The 21,817-nt window shown below is 50.7% G+C and overlaps 3 protein-coding genes across 3 annotated transcripts; 1 reads left to right on the top strand and 2 right to left on the bottom strand.

Moving 5' to 3' along the window:
* Nucleotides 1-13,096: 13,096 nt before the first annotated feature.
* Nucleotides 13,097-14,906, bottom strand: T069G_02520 (uncharacterized protein; the record flags this gene model as incomplete). The annotated part of the gene is made up of 3 exons (XM_056169730.1): nucleotides 13,097-13,667; nucleotides 13,899-14,461; nucleotides 14,526-14,906. 3 exons carry the CDS (start codon nucleotides 14,904-14,906, stop codon nucleotides 13,097-13,099), a joined length of 1,515 nt encoding a protein of 504 aa, XP_056030622.1.
* Nucleotides 14,907-16,010: 1,104 nt separating this feature from the next.
* Nucleotides 16,011-19,361, top strand: T069G_02521 (GATA zinc finger domain-containing protein; the record flags this gene model as incomplete). The annotated part of the gene is made up of 3 exons (XM_056169731.1): nucleotides 16,011-16,162; nucleotides 16,233-19,140; nucleotides 19,191-19,361. 3 exons carry the CDS (start codon nucleotides 16,011-16,013, stop codon nucleotides 19,359-19,361), a joined length of 3,231 nt encoding a protein of 1,076 aa, XP_056030623.1.
* A 432-nt stretch (nucleotides 19,362-19,793) lies between these two features.
* T069G_02522 (malate synthase domain-containing protein) lies at nucleotides 19,794-21,616 on the bottom strand (the record flags this gene model as incomplete). Its single annotated transcript, XM_056169732.1, has 4 exons — nucleotides 19,794-19,851; nucleotides 19,914-20,144; nucleotides 20,213-21,191; nucleotides 21,256-21,616. 4 exons carry the CDS (start codon nucleotides 21,614-21,616, stop codon nucleotides 19,794-19,796), a joined length of 1,629 nt encoding a protein of 542 aa, XP_056030624.1.
* Between the last annotated feature and the right edge of the window lie 201 nt (nucleotides 21,617-21,817).

Below are 21,817 nucleotides of genomic sequence, written 5' to 3' on the forward strand. Positions count from 1 at the left end.
GCAATGCACAGCAACCCCGAGACAAGTGACTCGGCTTCGATCAGAGGGCAAGTGCCGTTCCTCTGACAAGGCACAAGGCTGTGTGATATGATGGGAAGAAGGTGATGGATGAAGTTGAACAGCGGATGACATACAAAGTTGCGGCGACTGAGCACGAGTACCTCTACCCTCTACAGGCAGGCGACCGCGGTAGGCGAGTGCAGCGCTTAGCGGGTGCAGCGAGTGGCAGCGCCTCAACGCCAGCAGACGATGGTTGGCTGGAATGCCCAACGAAGACGGGAGTGGCGGATGTGCTGGGCTGATGTTTTAGCCGTTTTTAGTGATACGGCGTCTCAGACTTGCTCTTCTATTGCGGTTGACGAAGGGGGGGCAATAGAACGAGACGACGAGTTCGGAGAGATGCCGCAAGGGAAAGAAGCCTGGGAGCGAGTTGCTTATATACGAGCGCTGAGATTGTAGATGGAAGCGTCCAAAAAGGCCGGGCTCGCTGCTACCGTTGGAAAGAAAAAGGCTTTTTGAGGTGGAGTGGCGTCGAATCTTGATCCGTAACCAGAGACAACAAGCAGGTGGTTGAAAGACGATTTCCGGGAACGGCACAGGAAGCGAGGGGGGCGTATGTAAGACTTTTGTATACGCCTGGATGTGGTAGGAAAAAAAAAGAGGGAGACAAGGAAAAAGAGAGAAGAAGGTCCAAGTGCCACGGAAGCCTTAATATTCCTAGATGAAAGCCCTCTAGAATTAAGGTTGGCACAAAAAGGTGGTTTATCGGGGGTATTCTTTCTCGTCCTTGTCTTTGGCTTTTTTTTTCGTCTTTGTGTCTTATCTTTTTTCGTTTGCTTTTTTATTGGAATTTTTTTTTTTTCAACCTTTGTATCCTTTACTCTTTTTTTTGTGTTGAGAGTTGAGTTTTTGCAGACAAGGATGCCGCGTTTGAGTTGGGCCGTCGAGCTGCACGCAAGCTGATGGGGAAAAAAGACCAGATGAAAGGGCTCGGAGTGAGCCGAAGGGGGGACTGCGGCTGCTTTTTGATGGATGTACTTTTGGCGTCCCGAGATTCCCTCAATACACAGTCAATAAGGTTTCCCTGTGGTTCCGGCCGGCGTCGTCGTTGGCGTCGCTCTGAGCAATCTGTTTGGCGCAAGCTGCCCACAAGTGTGTTATCGCTACAAGACGGTTTGCCTTCTCCCCATCTGTTCAACTCTGTTTTTTTCCCTCCTCCCTAGCGCCCCAAGGCTGGGTTTTTAGCAGCCCCAGGTGTTGGGACTTGGGTATCTTGTCGCTGAGCCACGCGCTGCTTGTGCTTGTGCTTTGGACGGGACCTGATGCCTTGTCCCGATCCTGGTCGTGGGCCGGTGTGGGTGCGAGGTAGCACTACCGTCATTCGGGTTCGAGAGCTGTATGGCTAGCGCTTTCATAGATTGGAGGGCTGAAGCGGAGCCATGGATCAAGTCGCCAGCTCGTCGCTAGGGGGTGGAGTCTGAGTCTGTACTTGTGCTAGTCCGCAGAGAGGAGAGGAGAAAGAAGGTGGAGATGCAGGCAGAGCAAGAATTGAGAAGCCAGGGATCCGGTGCTGTCGAGGTACTGCGGTGGTATACCGTACCGTACCGTAGACGATTGTATGTTGTATGTTGAGCGTTGCTTTTCCCAATCATCCTCCCTCTGTCCGTACTGCACGGTGCTCAACGGTAGCATCACCATTATCATCACCATCACCAACCCCAGCACAACCCAGCACCCCTCCTCTCTTCCCACAGCCCATTGACTGACTCCTTCTCCTTCTCTCTGTCTGTCTCTCTCTCTGGGGTTGCTCAAAAGTCACAAGCTGCTAGCTGCTGCAGCTGCTGCAGGGGAGTGCCGACAGGTGGGTAGGGGGGCGTGTGGACGGCCAGTGTGAGAGAACAACAGGAATAAACCTTTCCGGCGAATGGCTGGCCAGGACCGCACCTTGGCCGGGCTGGCACGCAGCGGGAAGGGCTTGCAAAGCTACGAGGCCTCGTACATGTACAGCACAGTAGTGCCAATTGCCTTAGTATTGTACGAAGCAGGTAAAGTAGCATCCTGTCGTATTTATTCCAGTTTGTCAGCTTGAAGCAAAAAAGCGTCCCTCTCGTAAAAATGCCCGCCGTACTGAACTGACAGCACCGTACTCGTACCTTGGGTGGCCTTGCTGCCGTTGGACCGGAGAAGCACAGATTCGTAATAAACGGCCGCTCTTGAATCATGTGTAAATCGCCTATCCTTTTGCGTGGCCCAGAGACAAAAACGGTCCTGGCCTCGGATCCAATCCCTGAAAGCGTCATGGGTGTGGGAATGGAATGTTTCGGACGGGCGTTGGCGAACAACAAAGACAATCCCGCACGGAGCGTCGGGCGCCAAGGTACCTGTGCCCATCTTCACGGTTCGCCGTACATCCGCATGCAGGGGCTTACGTACGCGGTGTACTCCGTGCGCAATTCCCTCAAGATGACACGGTGCCGTCCTGGCTCTTCCGGATGCCGCCTGGCAGCTCGGACATGCACCGTTTTCTCAGCCGCGAGCGCTCTTCTGCCTTGGCCAATGCGTTAGTGTGCGGTACGGCGCATCTACAAGGACGCGACCTTCGTGCTGTGTCGTATATGATACTTTGGCCTCAGGGCGCAGCGGCGTAGCGTCTCCGAGTATGCAGTACCTGTGGTCATTAGACCTCTGCTAAGACATGCTGCGTGTGGAGAATCGAGCCCAGCGCGAAGGAGATTCCCACACTGACACGCATACGCATTGCGAGCCTTCCGAGAAAATGTCTTGCCCGGTCCCGAGTGCTTGTACTTGGCCCGTACAAGGCAGCGGAAACAAGGCAGTGCCACACGCAGAGCACGCAGAGACCACCGCGCAGCTGTACGCACAGGTACTTGCCTTTGAGACACGCCCTACAAAGCCGAGGGCACCAGTCGAGAGTCAAGAGCAGCACATTCTCTCCTCTTCAGACACGACACGCTCAAAAAGGCCCTTGAAACATGTCTCCAAGATAATACCAAGACAATGCAATCCCCAGCAAAATCAATCTCGAAATCCCACAGCAAAGGCACGCATCTCACCTCTGCCGGTACGGAGTGCGGAGTACCCGTCACTTACAACCACGGTACTTCATCTTATATATCCACTCACACCTCAAGCTTTATCCTCCTCATCTCTTCCTCCTCCTCCACCACCATCTCATCCAACAACCTGCTAGTACCGAGTAGCTCACCTCTTGCCCCCCTCCTCCTTTCATGTTCCCTCAAAGCGCCAAGGGGAAGTTTCTCCAGCCTGCGTACATGCATATGCATGATGCGCCTCCGTACCTGCAAGTCTGATAAGGATGTGTCCAAGTCATACCCCCCTCCCTTTTAGCTGCCCGGTCGATCGTGATTCATGGCAAGAGAGCCGACAGTATTGTTCCATCTGTACTCGTATATCCCTTGGGAACACAACGCAAGTGATGTGAGAGACAAAGACAAATCAGGAAAGGAGAAAGCATGCTTCAGCTAGCACAAGAGTCAATCAGGCCAGAAGCGCAGACGCACTCCATACCCTTTGCGGCTCTGGATGGGAACAATACCTACATGGTCAGGTATTCAGTCCCAAGCCTAATGCCTGCTCAGAAGCACCCCCTACTCCGAGGCCAGGTAAATGCTCCGATTTTTATGCATCTCCCGTTTTCGCCTCCCCCAGTTCGGAGTACCTGGTCCTAGCTCCAATGACTCCCGTACTGCAGTACTTTCCTTGTACTTGGCTGTGGCATTGTCGTCCCTCTCCTCCTTTGCTGCTCACACATGCATCCGCATATTGCGTCGCCAGATTACCATGCGTTTTGCGTCATGCGGCAGAGACAGATGACCGCTTCCTTGATACGCATGCCCTCACTCTCGTTTCCTCTCGCCGCACCCTTGATGGAATGTCATTAATTGGGAAGTTGTGTCTGTGTCCATGAAACTAAATCGATGACCAGTGGGAGAACTCTAAGCAACCTTAGTAGATGGTCTAGAACTCTCGAGCCCACAATTGAAGCTTGGTTAATGCTGAGTGCTGAGTGCCAAGGTATCAGAATAGAGAGGCACTGTACTGCCTGTCCAACTACTCCATATTATTTCATTAGTACAAGTACGAGCACATGTGAGAGGACATGGCAGACCCTCACTTGAGTGTCAATATAGCGCTACAGGCGGTAGTAGTAGCAGTGGTAGCAGGTTTTAGCAGTAGATCGCTGAGATGCTCCATCATGGCGTGCCGCGTACAAGGTATAACCGCAAGCCGCAGCTTTTCTTAGTCATGTCCGTACATCTGTTTGATGGGGAGCTGAAAAGCCAAAGCATGGGGTAAGGGACCCCTAAAAAGGCCTCATGGGCTGGTACAGACGAATAGACTGGTACGAGGTATGCTCTTCGGGATTTTAGCACGTCTTTTAAATTTCAGGTGATATGCTAGCCGCAGAAGCTTACCGGCGAGGCCTGTGTCTCTTTTTCTTTCCTCATCGAGTCATGGGTAGATGCCTCTGATGGAGCTGAACTCGACGTGCTCTGTATGACAAACACCGGACACCTGCAGGAGTGGAATTCCTCACACCCAAACGGGCGACTTGCAATCACACAAAAACGGGGACAATTGCCTCCTGCATTAACCCTTACGGTACGGAGCAGCCAGCTCGTTCGCCGACATACAGTACTGCGGCCCCAATCGATGGAATCCCCTGTTGTGCGACGCTTCTTGCTTGACAGCCTGGCCTGCTAACTCTATAACCAGCTTCTGCAGCTTGTCGTTGCAGCCAAATGTCGCCCCTGGTCAACCACCTGCCAGATTTGATGCTCAAAAACATTACATTGGCTGTCCTGGAACGCCGTGGCGAGTCATTTCTGCATCGAGGCAGAGTAGCCGGTAGTGCCACTGCCGTATGGAGTACTCGTACTTTGATCGTAGATTATTCTCACTTAGACGCCTAGATCGTGGACAGCGCCTCCATGTACTTGACGAGAGTTGCAGAGCAGCATCTACCTCCCTGTTCCCCCGTTATTCACTACAAGAGGCAGACGCCGCCACGTATCCACACTGCAAACTAGGATCTGTTCCTGCTCTGCATCAGTTGCGCTTAGCGGACCCGTTTCCCTTTAGCCATACCGTTCGCTAAATGAGCCCTCTCTATCTTTGGGCGTATCGATATAACCGCGTCCTCTGTGGCGAGCAGACCCGTCCATTCCGCGCAGGAAGTGAGCGCGTGCTGCTTTGTAGGAGATGTCCAGTATCGAACCTGGTACAGACTGGGTCACAAAGCTGAATCCCCTTCCCTGCCCCAACACTTGCCATCGAGCCAGCTAACAAAGAATTTGACAGCTAGCAGTCAAAACTTGGCAACGGCCGCGCATTAGCTAACCCATGTGAACTTGGGACGTCGTTAGGGGTCCCACCACCGTTCAGATGGTTGAAGATTCTTGTTGGGTAGACATGCCCAGCCCAGTACCTGCCAGTAAGGAGTGCCCCCATGCCATTGTTATTCCAGGCGCTGTGAGTATCACGTCATGTGTTGGTGGTGGTGCGGGCAGACATATGACTGCCACTAACAAAAGACTTCTTCTCCTTTGCCGGGGCCACCGGACATGTACCCCATTGTCAGAACCCTTTGTATGAAGCACCACCGTAGTAGCAGTACCTGAACTCTGTTCGGATTACTCACACTTGGTACAGAATATTCGAACACAAAAGTTTAGCTTGACCCATTTGCTTACGTCCTCTCGCCTGGACGTATCAAAGCAAGCCAGGGAATAAGCAAAGGTAAGATCTTGACAGATTGATTCTGGTGCCCACGGAAGAGTCTGCACGCTGGTGAGAGCGCGCGCGCACGGGCTGACAATCCATCCACCCCTCTCAGACCCCACTCCCCCGGTCCATGGCCCCGTGGCAACCCGGGCCTGATTCCCAGCGCCAGCCGCAGCCATCATGGAAAGGCTCAGCCATGCCGACCCAGTGTCTGGGGTGGTGGTCTTTCAGAGACAGCTTCCGTGCCGCCTGGGTACAAGTACGCATGTTCTTGACTTGGCGTTTGGATGTCGGCACAGGTATATATGGCTTGTTGATCAGCCGGCATCATCTTTTTTTTTTTTTTTTTTGCCAGAATTCATAGTCTGAGATCCAACGATATGGCTGTATCTCTGAAGTGTTGTACGGAGTAATGCTTCCCCTTTCTCCCTGTCCGGCCTCTGTCAGGTTTCAAAGGTTGTGCTTTGTCAAAACCCTTTTCATTGCCGTCTGCAGAGGCTCGACATCCCTGCCAGACATCCGAGTTAGCGCATTCAGCTATCGAGGCCATGCGCCCAATTAGCATGGCCCAGAATGATCTGCTCCATGGACCGCCCCAGTCTGTCCATGACAACCATCTCCACGTCTTCCCACTTGCCCTGGCCTTTGTACTCCGTATAGAGTATGGAGTATTATTGTTCAATAGTGGCTTTCATGCCATGCCAGTGGTTCGAGGCTCTTTGCTCCATACTTCCAACATACACCAACATCTCGGTAAGACAATTTCGGGTACAGATTACTGCTCGTAATGAGAAGACATCCAGGACACCACGCTGACATAACTCAAAACATCGTGTGCTGTTAGCGAGAACCCAAAGTGGAGGCTTCGCCAGGCAAATCCTCCGCGAGTTTCTACCAGGTCACTGTTCCGTATTTCAGGAATCACCTCCTGCGCCGCATCCCCACCTCCGCGTGTGCTTGTCGGCTGCCGGCGCCTCTAAATTGGCGCCTGGGTAGTGGTCGCACACACGATGCCTCATCCAACATCCGCGGATAGATTAGGGTGATATATTGGAGACGTGCTTTGTCTACGCGATCTTGTCGTAGTATTATCCAGGCAGTTGATTGGCTCCAAGGGATTTGACACCAAGGCGGATGTCGACCATGAATGACTCGCGTACTATCCAGCTAGGCTGTTGAAACACATCGCATTTCTCACTCAGCACTCGAGAGCAGGTTTGAAGCGTTTCCAGTGGACAGTAATCGATCCTAGATTGTATACCGCACTCAGAAAACTCCGTGGACAGGTGAATGGCCCTCATTAACGAGGCCGCTTATGATGATTCCATAGTAAAACAGTCGATTATCAAACTTGTGGACGATTGTTTCGTTAGCAACCATATGACTCGAAGCAAAGGTCAGGCTCTTGTGCGCCATATTTCCTTCAGACTGTCACAATGCAGCTTTCCCCATTCTTCTGGGAAGGCTGCAAGCAAAGGTCAGAAAAAGTGAGACCGCAGAATGAATATGCACATACATTCAGTAATATGAGCATCTCGGCAACTCGTAGAACACTTATCCAGCCAGCACCCGAACTATACTATATTATATAAATATAGTAGCAAAATATAACTATAGCAACAATTATTAGAAAAATATGAATATAAGAGTAATTACTAGGAAAATATAGATATAGTAGCAGTTACTAGAGAAATATAAATATAGTAGGGAAATGTAGATATAGCAGCTACTCCTCTTATAGGCGTATGGTTCAACTCGTGGGTGTTCGAAATCTTACCTGTCTCGGTTGTTCTGTCCTCTACTTGGGCTGGTCTTCTGATAGGTGTGTGCCTAGACACCAATGAGGTTTAACGCTGGTGGATGGCGAAGTTTTGCTGAGAGAATAGACGAGTCCACAATAGCGCGAAAAAGAGCTGAAGCCGTGCAAAAACGGGCGACGTTAGGAGGATTTGCCGCGTGATGGTCGGCTGGAAATTTCTCTCGGAGTTCGGCTCTGTCGGAACATGACAATACGAGTACATCGCATCCTCCATCGGCAATGGCCTTTCAGTATCCATCCGTTTGAAAATGGTTGTCCGTACGGAGTAGACAGTGCAACACAGGCTGGGGCCGGACTTGTCCAGCCAGTGGTCAATAAACCCCACTACCCAGCACTTCCGGCAAGACTTGTCTGCAGCTATCACGGTCCAGGCATCTTAGCCAAGGAGTACTGCATCCGCGCGGAGCTTTAGACCCTTTCTCATCGCCACCGTCTGCAATGGAGATTCGGCTGTCGACGGGACCTCATCGTGGCGCAAATTCCACCCATTCTGCATGGCGTTAAACAAGGTTGTTGCGGTTGCAAGGGATGGTGCAGGGGTCAGTATCGCTAGCTCCGACTTCCTTGTCAGCAGTCAAGATGGACTGACGCGGTTGGACGGCCACTTTCTGGCTGAGGGGAAAGTTGGTATGCTTGTACCTGTAGAGTAGCATTTCGGATGCTGAAGCTCATCCCGGGAGTCCAAGTATGTATGTTGATTGGGCCAAACCGCCGTCGATGGACGCGTCTGCATCGCAGAAGGATCTCTCCCCGGTCTGTCACGGGCACCATGATTCCGAGTGGAGTGGTTTGCATCCTGCCGCGCTGAACCCTGAACAGACCCCTCCGTTAGTGTTGAGAGGCTTCGGAAACCCAGCGCCACTGTCAGAAGCCAAGGCGAAAGACGGAATGGCGTTCCTAGCATCTGGGGTTGTGAAGACGCCACTACGACGATCCACCAATATCGAAAGATCCATGCAATTTCTTTTTGAGATAGGTCACAATAATGAAATATGCAAGCCATTCAGAGATGAGCTGTGAAGTTGGAGAAAGTAACAAGCAAATAGACGCGTGCCAATATTGCAATTAAGGAGGGGGGATTGATGTGTTTTTTATGGTGTAGAGAAGAAGATGGATAGTCAAAGAGCTTGGAGGAGTTGGCGGAAGGAAATGCTGCTGTCGTTTGACAGAAGGTGCTCCTGATACAGGTGTTTCATAGATAGCCCGATAAGTTGAATGGGAAGGTACAGTAAACCGATTCTGGCATCTTCATACAACACAAACGCGACTGCAAAAGAACCGAAAAACTGGTTTCGATAGAGCAATGGGCTGGAATTCTAGAGCTTTTTAACATCTGTTAATACTACAGTAACGGCAGTTGAGCAGCATTGGGTACCCAGGTACGCCTCCATTGAATAGCCCAATTGATCTGCCACGCGCGTACCATGAAACCTTACTAACGTACATATTGATTAGCATCTAGATCAGGTGAATCTACCTTAGAAACGATGTTAAAATACAGAGCACAAAGGACTAGCCGATTCTTTGGCAACTATGGCTGATCTTATGCGCCTACGGAATAGAGATCGGCTTCCGAGAAACTGCTGCCCCAAACGTTACTTTTACAAAGGCCAGACGGAAAGCTTCGGCCGACCGTTCAGCCTCCATTCGACAGGTTATCCCTACCGCTTTTACATTTGCTATGGTGTTGTTAGCAACCTGGCAAATACGATAACTAAATTGGCGCATTCGCAGAAACGGGCAAGCAGCATTGGATATGGCCGCAGTGGGACACCAACTCAACCTCCTTCACGGAAAGATCCGGCTAATTCAGTGCTCTGAGACATCCCACTGTGTGAGGCTACTTCATTTGTTTTTATTCCTTCAGAACATGAAAATCATTACTGATTCCACGCAAGTTCATATCGCTCTTTCCATAAATTTGCTCCATGAACGCTCGGAGAACCTCCTCCTCCTAACTTGTTGACATGGAACAATGCAAGATCATGTCGTGCAACAAAGACGATAGATTCAGAGATGATGACTATGGGATCAAACAGAGCAGAGGTCTACGAATCTGCGTTCTTAAAGTACATTCTATGCCCTTCCAAAGTCATCAGCCATGCGTGCTAATTGGTCATTCCTGAAGTCAGATCCAACAAACAACTGGCTTACCACCTCCCCCAAAGTTTGACTCGACTCTACAGCATGAATCTCATCAGACTACCAAGGGGAGCAAAAGACAAAGAAGAAAAGAGACCATGTGTGCCAAAATAAGCAGGCAAATATGCATGGTATAAAGGTTAGGAGAGATGGATCCTAAGTTGGTACCAATTGGGCTGACAATGAGCATTCACCGGCTGCAGCCTAAAATGAACCTATTTCGCCAACGTATGGTATGGTTACAAGTAAGATCTACCACGCAAGCTAGCAGCACTGGTGGGATCAAAGAATGGTTTGACGCATAGTGACGCGATTTGACACTCAAAATACCAACTATTTCTCAGTCCACATAACGTCGCCCTTGCAGAGAAATATACACCAGGCTCTATTGGGAATCAAGCGTCAGCACAAGTCCTGTGCTTGGTCCAAGAGGGAATCATGAGAGCAAGCTTTCGTAGGTAAGCACTGCGGAATCCCTACAGGATTGTCGTGGCTCTGTACCAAACTGTCGGGACATTGATTGGATATAATTTTAAACAACACTAGCAGAGCACACCAGATACGAATGCAGGTCTTACGTCGACTCGCATCAATTAGATGCTGGATCAAGGCCAACCTGGGGAGTAGACTTTGGACCATCAATAACGTTTCTTACGCTGATTAAGGTTGTACAGGTAGACTTCGCATGGTGGCGCGAACACGAAGACTTGACGCCCAGATACGAAACTTTCTGGTGCACAGAATCCCCACGTACTAAGAGACCCAAGACAGGGGGTAGGCCATGCCACGCGAGGATCTGAGGCTACGAGCGCCACGATGTGCTCCATACTCATGAAGGGTAAAGATTCGTTAACGATGCTTTTGGGAAGCTCAGGCTCGGCTACGCAAAGAAGAAATGAGGATAATACCGGGCAAGACGGCAGCATTCGTCTCTGACATCGTGAGCAACATACCGTCACATTTTATCGTACCGATCACATGCAGTCAAGGTGATACGGAACTCGCAGTATACTGTACCTGGTGCCCCTCGCACAATACCACCACCACCTTGTACGACGTGCATGTGGAGTGTTGGTCCTCCTCGTACTTGGCGCAAGTGTGTACCCCTTTCACCCCCTGTTTCCTTTATTCCTCGCCGGCGCAGCAGCCACCCCGCTAAAGCACGAAAACGACAAGGGTAGTGATAGCTAGGGGAGTATGTATATGGAGGACAAAGATGACCTCTAGTTTTCTCTGGAGGAGCCGTCAGGAATATGCTCTATTCCTCTAGCCCCTCTCTCCTTTTCAGCGAGGCATTAGCGTGAACGGAGCTCAGCAGCCGCAGGCCCCTGAAGGAAGATAGTGATCCGACAAAGACAGACCAGCGTTGCCAAGATACAAGATCGTATACCAGTAATATTGCGATAGGGCTGGACCGACCGGTGTCAGCAGCGCACGGCGCTTGGGAGAGCTCGGCGACGAGGAGGATTTTGGGACCATATTCCGAGCAGCTACGGACTGATGGACGAATGAAGCAAAGACAACGTGGTCCCCAGAGAAGCATACGGAGCATGCAGGTCTCCTGTCCTTTCAAGACAAAATGGACAGAAGGACTCCATTATTACCGGTGAAACTTACAGTACGGAGTGCTTCCTGCGCCTGCCAGTGGGTACTGCTCCGTGCCAGAGCTAGGCCAACTACCAGTCGACCAGGTTGTAAGCAGACTTGCAAGCGCCGACACCCGGGAAGCCGGGGAACGAGCGGGATGGCGTCCAAGTCTCCTCCACCGGAAGTACGCGGCCGCAGCCCTGCTCATCTGGCGTTGGTTTGACACACCCGAAGCTCGTCTCAGAACAGCCAAATTCGCGCTGTGCATACCAGATGGTCCTGCGGGAATGCGTTTGCCTGCCCTTAATCACCTGGGCAAACAAGGGCAAACAACTCGTCAACACCACGAGTATTGGGCGTTTTCTTGGCTGGATGAAGAGGCTTCATCGAGTTAGCCGCCCTCGGCTACATCTGCAGCCAGCTTCTTACCCAAACAAGCAAGGTAACGAGTCAACCAGCGCGTGGCTCAGAGACAGAATCCTAGTCGGTCCAACTTGGTGCCGTCTGATGGGCTCGGCATGGAAAACTGGAGACTTCAGCCGTTTGTTCGGTGGTGCACGTCCGTGAGTTAATGATGGGTCTGGGTCTGGTGAGAGTACCGAGTGGGAAAGGTCGGCTGAGCTGAGCTGAACCTCAGCCGATACGAACAAACAACTCGTTTTTTCTTTCTCTCCTCACTAGCTGCTACGAGTACCTGATTCTAGAACAGAACCACAAATACGAATGGCGAACTAACGAGCGCGGAAATATGCGAGCCGAGGCAGTTGGTTAGGCGGACAATAGCTGAAGCGGCGGGTTTTCCGCCCTTTATTAGTTAAACAGGACCAAAGGCGCCCTCCACGGCCAAGGCTGGGAGAAGGCGAAAAGACGCCTGGCCATGGACGAGTGGATATCGCGAGGTGCTCTTCGACGGTGCAACCAATTAGTCAAGGCGACTGTCCGTTATTGAATAATGGCGGCCTGATGGCCTGGTGAATGGAGTCCAGGCAATAATTCCACATCTCCGGATGTCTGTCGAAATTTATCGAATTTTTCACCTGCAGTTCAATAGTATTACTTCTGGGGGCTCCGGACCGGGCGCCGGACTCTGTGTCCGACATCGGGTTCGGGACTGTCGGTACGGGATCGGACGGGCGGACCGTTGTATGTGACTCCCGCTGCCTTCAATTGCTCGTACGCAGTACGCCGGAGTTTTCTGTATATTGTAGAAGCGGTGATTTTCACGGTAGATGCAAAAAAAATTGTGCTACTTGCCCCCCGGCCTTTGTCGTTATAGGCTAAATCGTGGACAACTCCGGTATTGATGCTGCTGATCCCTCTTCTTGGCTGGCTGTTTTATGGACAACTGGGAGGCGCACCTCTGAACTGAACGGCCAAGGAATTTGTTTGATTTAGTGTGCGCAGCTAGGAACCACCAAGACAAATAATTTGTCTGATTCTTTTATTTATCTCAGCGGAAAAGAGAAGTCAACCTCCCTTATATAGGGTAATTTTGCTCGCCTGAGCTTCGTCAATCCTTTCTACAACTTCAACGGGTCAGCTCCAAAAGTCTTTAACAATAGTAAAGAATGAGAGTCCTAGTATGTGATTAGACAACTCTCAGGCTCTACGGAATACTTCCTAGTCGAGGTGGCACCAAAGAATTATTGCCTGATCATACGTAGCATCTTCAAAAGACTCGCGACTCGTATGTATTTCAAAAGTGTATTTGGTCTATGTACACTGCGAGAGCCAGTCCAGTAAAGGGGCCATACCCAGTCCTATTGGCCAAGTTCAATAAAATTAATACTCAGAAAGAAGTTGAACGTCTTCTTCAAGTCTCGACACCACCTCCTGGAAAAACTGTTGGCAGCACTTATCATTCTGCAAGCCAGCCACGTGAAGCACGCTGTCAAAACACCATTCTACGGCCGATTTATAGTTGGCACCCCCGCTCTCCAGCAGTTGGTCAAACAGTCGCTTCCCAGCATCTCGCTTTGAGAGAACCGTACGGACGTCCATCACCCCCGCCATTTCTAGAGCGCTTTCCACCCTCCCAATCATCACTTGGACGAGTAGAGCTCCAAGAGAGAAAACTGCCAGGTTGACTGGCCGCGATGTGTTTGAAAAAGTGGTTTGCTTGTTGAACGGAGTCAGGAGATTCCTGACCACGAATGGGCGAGCCAAGGATACAATATCGGCATCGTCGCGGTTGTTGGGCAAGAAGAAGATGACATTGTCGAGAGTCAGGCTTTCTTCAACCCACTGAGTGCTGTAGAGATGGAGAGTATTGACTGCGATTGCGTGTGCTACCTTGAGTTTCTCCGGATAGTCGAATCGAGCAACCTTTGACTGCTTCCCTTCTAATAGCTCCCTAAGCGTCAATATTGCACAGCCGTCCAGATATAGGGTTGGAGGGTATATGCCAAAGGTCCGGGGAGTATCCGCTATGTAACCAAAGCAATCTAGGAATGGCTGTTTGTTTTTTCCAACGAACATCCGGCAGAGGTCTGTTACCTGCTGAGATGGCGCATTCACTGGAGAGATCGTCGCTTGTACATCTATTTTCCCTAGAGATTTATCGTTGCGGTGCCATGATACAAACCTTGGCGACTTTGGTGGTGTTGGGGGCACTGCAATGGTGCTTGCTGTAATGGTGCTTGGCGAAGGAGAGAGAGTCGGTGTTTTGTTACACTCAAAACTTCCTAATCGGAAGTAGATGTTATTCCAACGATTCATCAATTGCCCTTTTATAAGATTGTAGGCTTCTTCTGTGTCTTTGTTCCCAATACTAATATCAGAGCCGAAGGCAACGTGAAACTTGAGGCTTTGCGCAACGACATCATCAACGTCGCTGGGAATCAGAATTGCATCCCTTGGCGCAAGTTCAAGACACACTCGATGTGGCGCAACGCAGGCACAGGTTGTAGCGTTGCGAATAGCGTTAAAAATACCGTTGGAAAGCCCTCGAATGAGTCTAATCAGTCGAGTCTGGGATCGTTTTTGCCTGGTTGGCTCAAGTCCCCGGCTTTTACTGGCAAGTTCAGATAAGGCCAGGTTGCCCCTCTTGATCCGCGATACAATATCGATATAATCTTTCTTATTCAACGTGAATGATGCTCCCTTCTTGAGTTCTCTGATGATAGAGATCTTATCTTTCGGTCTGGACTGGCAATCATTGAAAATGCCAAGTTAGTTTGTGAGATGGGTTTGGGCTCGACATGCAACTTACACTACCGTCACCATATATACACAGCTTTTCCCTCAGTTCCATGGCTGCGTCGCGCATGTCTAGAGTATAGTTTTTAAATTCCCTCTCTGATTCCCAAAGCCGTAGGCGCAACAGGTGGCTGTACTTCTCCCAAGTGGCACCAAAAGGGTCTTTAGTCATGTCGTCTATCATGGAGAATGGCGCGATCCCTTCGAGGAGCACTTCACAAGTTGTCTGCAAGCGGACCTGTTCAGTCTCTAGATCACGGATCAAGCTTGCCAGATCGCGCGCCGCGTTCCGTATCGACGATATGATGTTCTTATAAGTTTTAAGTGTGTCCACAGCAACAGGCAACACGCCCAACACACCCGTGATGGCCCCCAGAACCTCTAAGCCAGACATGATGACAGTTTGGTCTGGGCAACGCAGAGCCGCGTGAAAGCTTTGCTCACAACGATACTGCTGACTATCTCTGGGTTGATGCGAGGCTCTGCGGGTAACCCCGCAGTGCTCAGATGGAGATTATTTCGGCGCCCAATCGAGTGTCGATTATGCCTGACCCATGCATGAATTAACGAATAGCAACCAGACTGTGGGTTACGTTAACTTGCGAGGGTGACCTTTATACCTCAACATTCAACATCATCGACATTTGCTAGATAAAATCTGCAATTATATTCTAGTATTGGATCTTAAGCGCAATGGAGCCCAAAATTGCGCCGCTCGTAAATCGCTGCCTTGCTTTATTCGAAACATTCAGTGACTCCTTGTCATCAAGTCAGGCCGAATGCTCCATAACTCGTTCGCATCTGGCTAGATTCAGGCTGTGGGCGGGTAGTCTGGGAGCACATCGAGCATCTGGAGGTCGGTCACTGGAATATCGTCTTCGTGATTCGTCTTTCGTGCGCAATCACATAATCTCCCTGCTTCAAGAACTTGTTTCCTCTATTGGTGAAGGTAGATCATCTTATTTGAGCCATAATCTCACGTGAAAACTAACTTCTTCAAGGAATCCAGCTAGCAACCACAGAGAGCGACGACAAGGAAGCTTTGGACGATGAAGACTTGGACTTGGAAGCATATTTTCAGTCAGATGATGCCGACGAGCAATCTGAAATTGTAACCATTCTTGGCGACATCGGACATATTATCGATTGTTTGCTGAGACTATCAATCACGATCCGAAATCCAGCGCGTCATGATCAATTCAACTCCAGAGCTGGAGCAGATACTGTTTCTTCTTACAGCGAGTGGGACATGAAGCATATACGCGAAAAGTTCGACCGGCTTGACGGTAAACTTGTTGATAGACTAGCAATGGCCACGTCTCGCCGACGCCAATACATTAAATACCGGGAAGAACACAGCAAGAAACTCGCACATGGCCTGTTGGACGAGCATGGTGAGGGTGAAAACGCAACCACTATTGCGTCTTCAATTCCGAAAAAACTAAAGGACGAGGAGAACACTGCGATTTTTACTAAAATGGATGCACTCTTAGACAATATGTCTGAAGTTTCAGGAACATCGTATGCGAATTCGATTGCTGCCACCAATGAGCTACGAGTGCCTAATATACCAAAGGAGTATATCGACGGGCCATTTTTGTGCCCTATATGCCATACATTAATAATTGTTAACGATAGAAATTCATGGAAGTATGTGAATTTACTTCCAAATTCCCCCCGATTCTACAAACACGGGGGTTAACCATTGCGGCGTTCTTAGGAAACATGTGTTTAGGGACCTTCAACCATACGTGTGCTTATTCGACAATTGTTCATCTCCAAGTCAGGTATATCAGCGTCGTAAAGACTGGATTGCACATATGAAACAAGAGCATTGGGTCTCCTGGTCTTGCTCGTTCGGATGTTCTAAATCGTTCCGCAGCCAAGAAAGCTTCGAGAAACACGTCACAACAGTTCATGGGCAAAACTTCGAGTCCATTGACTTCCAGGCCGTTCTGAATTTATGCCGCTTTCCAAGCGATACAAATACGGTCGGCATATGTCCTTTCTGCTTTGATTACGAGATCAAGTCTGATAAAAGCTATCAATCGCACATCGGTGATCATCTCGAGCGCCTTGCCCTTTTCGTTTTGCCTAAAACATTATATGATGATGATAGCGTCGACGATGACAATAATGAGGAGGACGGCGAAGGCGACAATAATGATGACGGTGTTGATTCCGATATTGAGATGCGTCTTGTGAAGGATGACGAGTATAGCGACCATCTTCAAGGGTCTCACGGAAGCGACAGCGAGGAGAACGAGGGACCAGATGAAGGCAACACAAAGCGTACGCACAAGCTGATGGACTATGGTACACAGTTGATGCTGCTTGAGGAGGCGAATAAGAAGCGCCTCATGATGGCCCGCCAGGCGCAGAGCGAGATGGAAGAAATCCCTCAAGATATCCAGCCCGATGCCCCCGCAGAATTTATTAGACAGCCTTCCCCAGACACCTCGCCCCAGACAATGAGGTCCGGAGCCTCCCCCGAACCTGACGAGCAGATGAATGACTCTAGTATCCACGACAGCTGGGAGAACGAAGAACTAGATGAAGACAACACAGAGCGTATGCACCCGCTGATGGACTATATGCCGCAGTTGATGCAGCTTGAGGAGGCGAATAAGAAGCGCCTCATGATGGCCCGCCAGGAGCAGAGCAAGATGGAAGGAATCCCTCAAGATAGCCAGTCCGGCCCCGCGGGATCCAATAATGGACAGCCGTTCCCAGACACCTCGCCCCAGGAAACAAGGTCAGAAAGCTCCCCCACCTTTGAGGAGATAGACCGCGAAATGTCGCGAATGAATAACTCTGGTATCCACGACAGCCGGAGAGACGAGGAACTAAATAAAGGCAACACAGAGAGTGCGCACCCGCTGATGGACTATATGCCGCGGTTGTTGCAGCTTGAGCAGGAAAATAAGAAGCGCCTTATGAGGGCTCGTCAGGAGCAGAGCGAGATGGAAGGAATTCTTCGAGACGGCCAGCCCAGCGCCCATGCAGGGTCTAACAGGCAGCCTTCTCCAGACATCTCGCCAATAGCAGCAAAGTCCGGAGCCTCTGGAGCCTCTCCCAATCTGAAGGATCGGATAAGACGTATCATATCGCAGATGGATAACTTTATGGATAACTATGGTTCCCCCTCCCCTAATCCTGATGATGAACAGTCTCTCGAGTCCCCCGAAGAAAACGTCGGACAGGCTCAGATGAACAGCATGAATCCCCCCAGCAAGAAGGTTTCTTTTGCCAAAGGCAAGAACATTGCCGTGCTTCCATCTACAACCCTCAAATACCGGGAAGACAGTCCAGATTCTCATCCAGATTCTCAGGGCTCGGCCATGAGGCGCAGCACCGGCGCCGGCAGCCCTCCGCTGTCCCCCTCATTCCGGCATGAAACCCTTCCCCCTTCTATACCGAAATTCGGATTCCCTCTTGATAAAGATCAAAAAGACCTAGAGGCAAAAGCTGAGAGCCTCTATGCCAGGAGCTTGAAGAGATATGGTAGTCTGTCAACCTTTCACGGCGAGGGTCCCATAGAAACAAGCCCTACATCCGCGCCTCGTGCCGACGGCACAGATACCATTGTACCTCGTCCACGCGATTACAGTGAGACTCAGCGCCTCAAAGAGGAAGAGGATGCTGCCGAAGCTGCTGAATTTGCCGCGGAACAAAGACGACTTGAAGAGCAATCGCGACGACTTGAAGAGCAGTCGCGACAACTTGAAGAGCAGTCGCGACAACTCAAAGAGTTAAAGCGTGAGAGTGACATAGTGGTGGAGAAGCGCAGGAAAAAGGAGATTGAGTATAGGCGTCTTAAGGAGGAAGATTCCGCCGACGCTGCCGAGAAGATGCGACAGCTTGAACAGGAGTTCCGCGATGAGGCCGATCTTCATGATTTACAGCAACAGCTTGATGCTATTAAGATGCGTGATGCCAGGGCCGAGTTGAGCCGCCGATTGAAGGAACTCGACCGTGTGATCCTCAAGAACGACGAGGAGGCTGCCGAAGAGATGCGACGGCTTGAAAGGAAGTTCCCCGATGAAGTTGAGTTACATTATGCACGGCAAGAGCTTGATGCTATTAAGAAGCGCGAGGCCAACGCCGAAATGGAGAGGCGCATACTGAAGGAACGTGAGCTTCTGCGCCTCGAAGAGGAGGATGCTGCTGAAGCTGCCGAAGAACAAAGACGGGTTGGAGAGCCGTTGCGACAACTTGAAGAATTAAAGCGTGAGAGTGACATAGTGGTGGAGCAGCGCATAAATAAGGAGGCTGAGTATAGGCGTCTTAAGGAGGAAGATTCCGCCGACGCTGCCGAGAGGATACGGATTGTAAGTGGCATGTTACGCGATGATGCTGAGCTTCGTTCTTTACAGCGGAAGCTTGATGCTACGCAGAAGCGTGAGGCCGGCGCGATTGAGAAGCGCATACTGAAGGAACCCGAGCTGAGGCGCCTGATAGAAGAGGAGTATGCTTCTGAAGCTGCCGAGGGAAAAAGACGGCTTGAGGGAGATTTTCGTGAAGATGGGGAGAGTTCTAAGGAAGAAGACCAAGTCGTCCCCATGGATTGGGACTCAATTGAGCCACCATTTACAGATGGCGTGATGGAAGTCGAAAAACGACGAGGCGTAAGCTTACAGCCAATCTTTATGAATAAGCCTCGCTAACAGAGTAACAGAGCGCTGCCCCTCCTGGACGATGCCACAGCTGCAATCGTATCGTCACTACAGACTGGAGACGGGGTCCTGATGGTGCCAGGACTTTATGCAATGCCTGTGGTCGCATTTACGCCCGCAAACGCCGGCTAGAAGCAAGATCACTACATCCCAAGCCTGAGGAGAGAAGCTAGAGCGAGTCTCACCACCCTGCTTTACACTTTTCAAACTCCCTAGTCCTTTGGAGAAAGATGCCGTCGACGCTGCCGAGATGATGCGATGGCTTGAAAGGGACATGTTCCGCGATGAGGCTGAGCTTCGTGCTTTACGGCACGATGTTATCAAGGGGCGTGAGGCCAATGCCGAGCTGAGCGCCAGATAGAGGAACTCGAGCTTGAACGCCTCAAGGAGGAAGAGGAGGCTGCTGAAGAGAAGCACCGGCACAATAAAGAGTACCGTGATGAGATACAGCCAAGTCAAGATCGGAGATGGAGAATCAGATAGAGAACGCGAGACATTTTATATATATAAATAAGATATGATTCGAATAAATAAACGCTTTTAATTAGACTTATTTCATACTATCGTTACACTTAATAAAACATGTCAACACCCAACCTAACAAATTACAGCTTAGATGCCGGCGAAGGAGAACCAGGCTTTGTGATCTCATCATAAAGAAGTCTATCCCAAAAAAGTCAGTCACCAAAGAACTAGATTCATCAATAATCAAGAAGGAAACTTACGTTGTCAAGAAATCGGCATAATCTTCACCAGTGACCTGGGTAGAAAAGTACTGAGCAGCGAGATGGAACTTGTTGCCCTGAGGAGCCTTTGCGGCAAGGCCCTCGGTGCACTCCTTGAGGAGCTTGAGGGCGTAGGCCTTGTCGACGCGCTTGCCCTCGGCGGTTGAGACGCCGTGCTTGACCCATTGCCAGAGCTGGCTTCGGGAGACTTCGGCTGTGGCGGCATCCTCCCTATTTTTGAATTGTTAGTGATCATGTTCATGGACTGGTATTGTATGATGCGGGTTTGTATGACTTACATGAGGTAGTTGATGGGGACGCAGCCAACTCCTCGGATCCAGGCTTCCATGTAGCCCAGACCAATGTTGAGGTTCTTCTTGATGCCCTCCTCGGTGATGCTTCCGGGAACGTTCATGTTGAGCAAGTCGTTTTGGCTAATCTTGACGTCCTCGCGACGGACAAACAGCTGGTTAGGAGTAGGCATGTACTTGTTGAAAATTTCGGTCGCGATGCTGGCGAGAGCAGGGTGGGCAACCCATGTGCCGTCATGGCCGGCACGGACCTCGCGCAGCTTGTCGGCGCGGACGCCCTCCATGGCCTTGTCATTCGCCTCCTTGTCGTCCTTGATGGGGATCTGAGCGGCCATGCCACCCATGGCGTGAACACCACGCTTGTGGCAGGTCTGAATGAGGAGCTTGACGTAGGCATCCATGAAGGGAACCGTCATGGTGACGGCAGATCGGTCGGGGAGAATAAAGTTGGGGTTGTTGCGGAACTTCTTGATGGTGCTGAAGATGTAGTCCCAGCGACCGCAGTTGAGACCGGAGCTGTGCTCACGCAGCTCATAGATGATCTCGTCCATCTCAAAGGCAGCAAGGATAGTCTCAATCAAGACAGTGCCTCGGATAGTGCCGCGAGGAATGGCAATGTAGTCCTGAGCCAAGTTGAAGGCGTCGTTCCACAGACGAGCCTCGAGGTGGCTCTCCATCTTGGGCAGGTAAAAGTACGGTCCGAAGCCCTGCTTCGTTGCCTCGACGGCGTTGTGGAAGAAGTACAGGCCAAAGTCGAAGAGACTGCCGGAGATGGGCTCGCCATCAACGAGGAAATGCTTCTCCTCGAGGTGCCAGCCTCGGGGACGGACAATCAGGGTGGGGAGCTTGCGGTCAGTTCGGAGCTTGTACTCTTTGGCGCCCTGCTTGAAGTCAACCTGGCGGCGGACAGCGTCGTACAGGTTGACCTGGCCGTTGATCATGTTGTCCCATGTAGGGGCACTGGAGTCTGTAGTTTTGCCATCAACGTTAGCAATTGGCGTCACCCAATTACCTCGGGATGAGAATCTCACCTTCAAAATCAGCCATGTATGTCCAGACATCAGAGTTCAGAGCATTGACGACCATCTTTCGGTCAGTCGGGCCCGTGATTTCAACGCGTCGGTCAACCAGACCAGGCGCGGGCGCTGCTCCCTTCCATGTGGCATTCTCGCGGATGTGCTTGGTCTCGGGCAGGAAATCAGGCAAAACACCGCGATCCAGCTCAGCCTGGCGGATCTTTCGGCGCTCAAGCAGGTTCTTGCGAGTGGCGTTGAAGGAGCGATGTAGGAGAGCAAGGAAGGCCAGGGCAGGGGGTGTGAGGATCTTGCGCTGAGAGTCGTCAATCTTGCCGAGGAGGGTGACTCCTTGGAGAATGCTTTCTGTGGAAGCCATTGTGAAAGATTGTGGAGAGAAATTGGTTTTAGATGGAGATGCCGGGTTGGATTGGTTATGTGTTGATATGGGTGAGGTTGGCAGAAGAAGGATGCCAAAAGGGTGTTTGATGAGAGGGTGATGAGAGAAAGATGCTTTGCTTTGAGGCTGAGCTCAGAGGAAAAAGGCCAATAATGAGTTCAATGGCGGGCAATGGGTTTA

Source organism: Trichoderma breve, chromosome 2 (genome assembly GCF_028502605.1).
Source record: "Trichoderma breve strain T069 chromosome 2, whole genome shotgun sequence".
Taxonomy (NCBI): domain Eukaryota; kingdom Fungi; phylum Ascomycota; class Sordariomycetes; order Hypocreales; family Hypocreaceae; genus Trichoderma; species Trichoderma breve.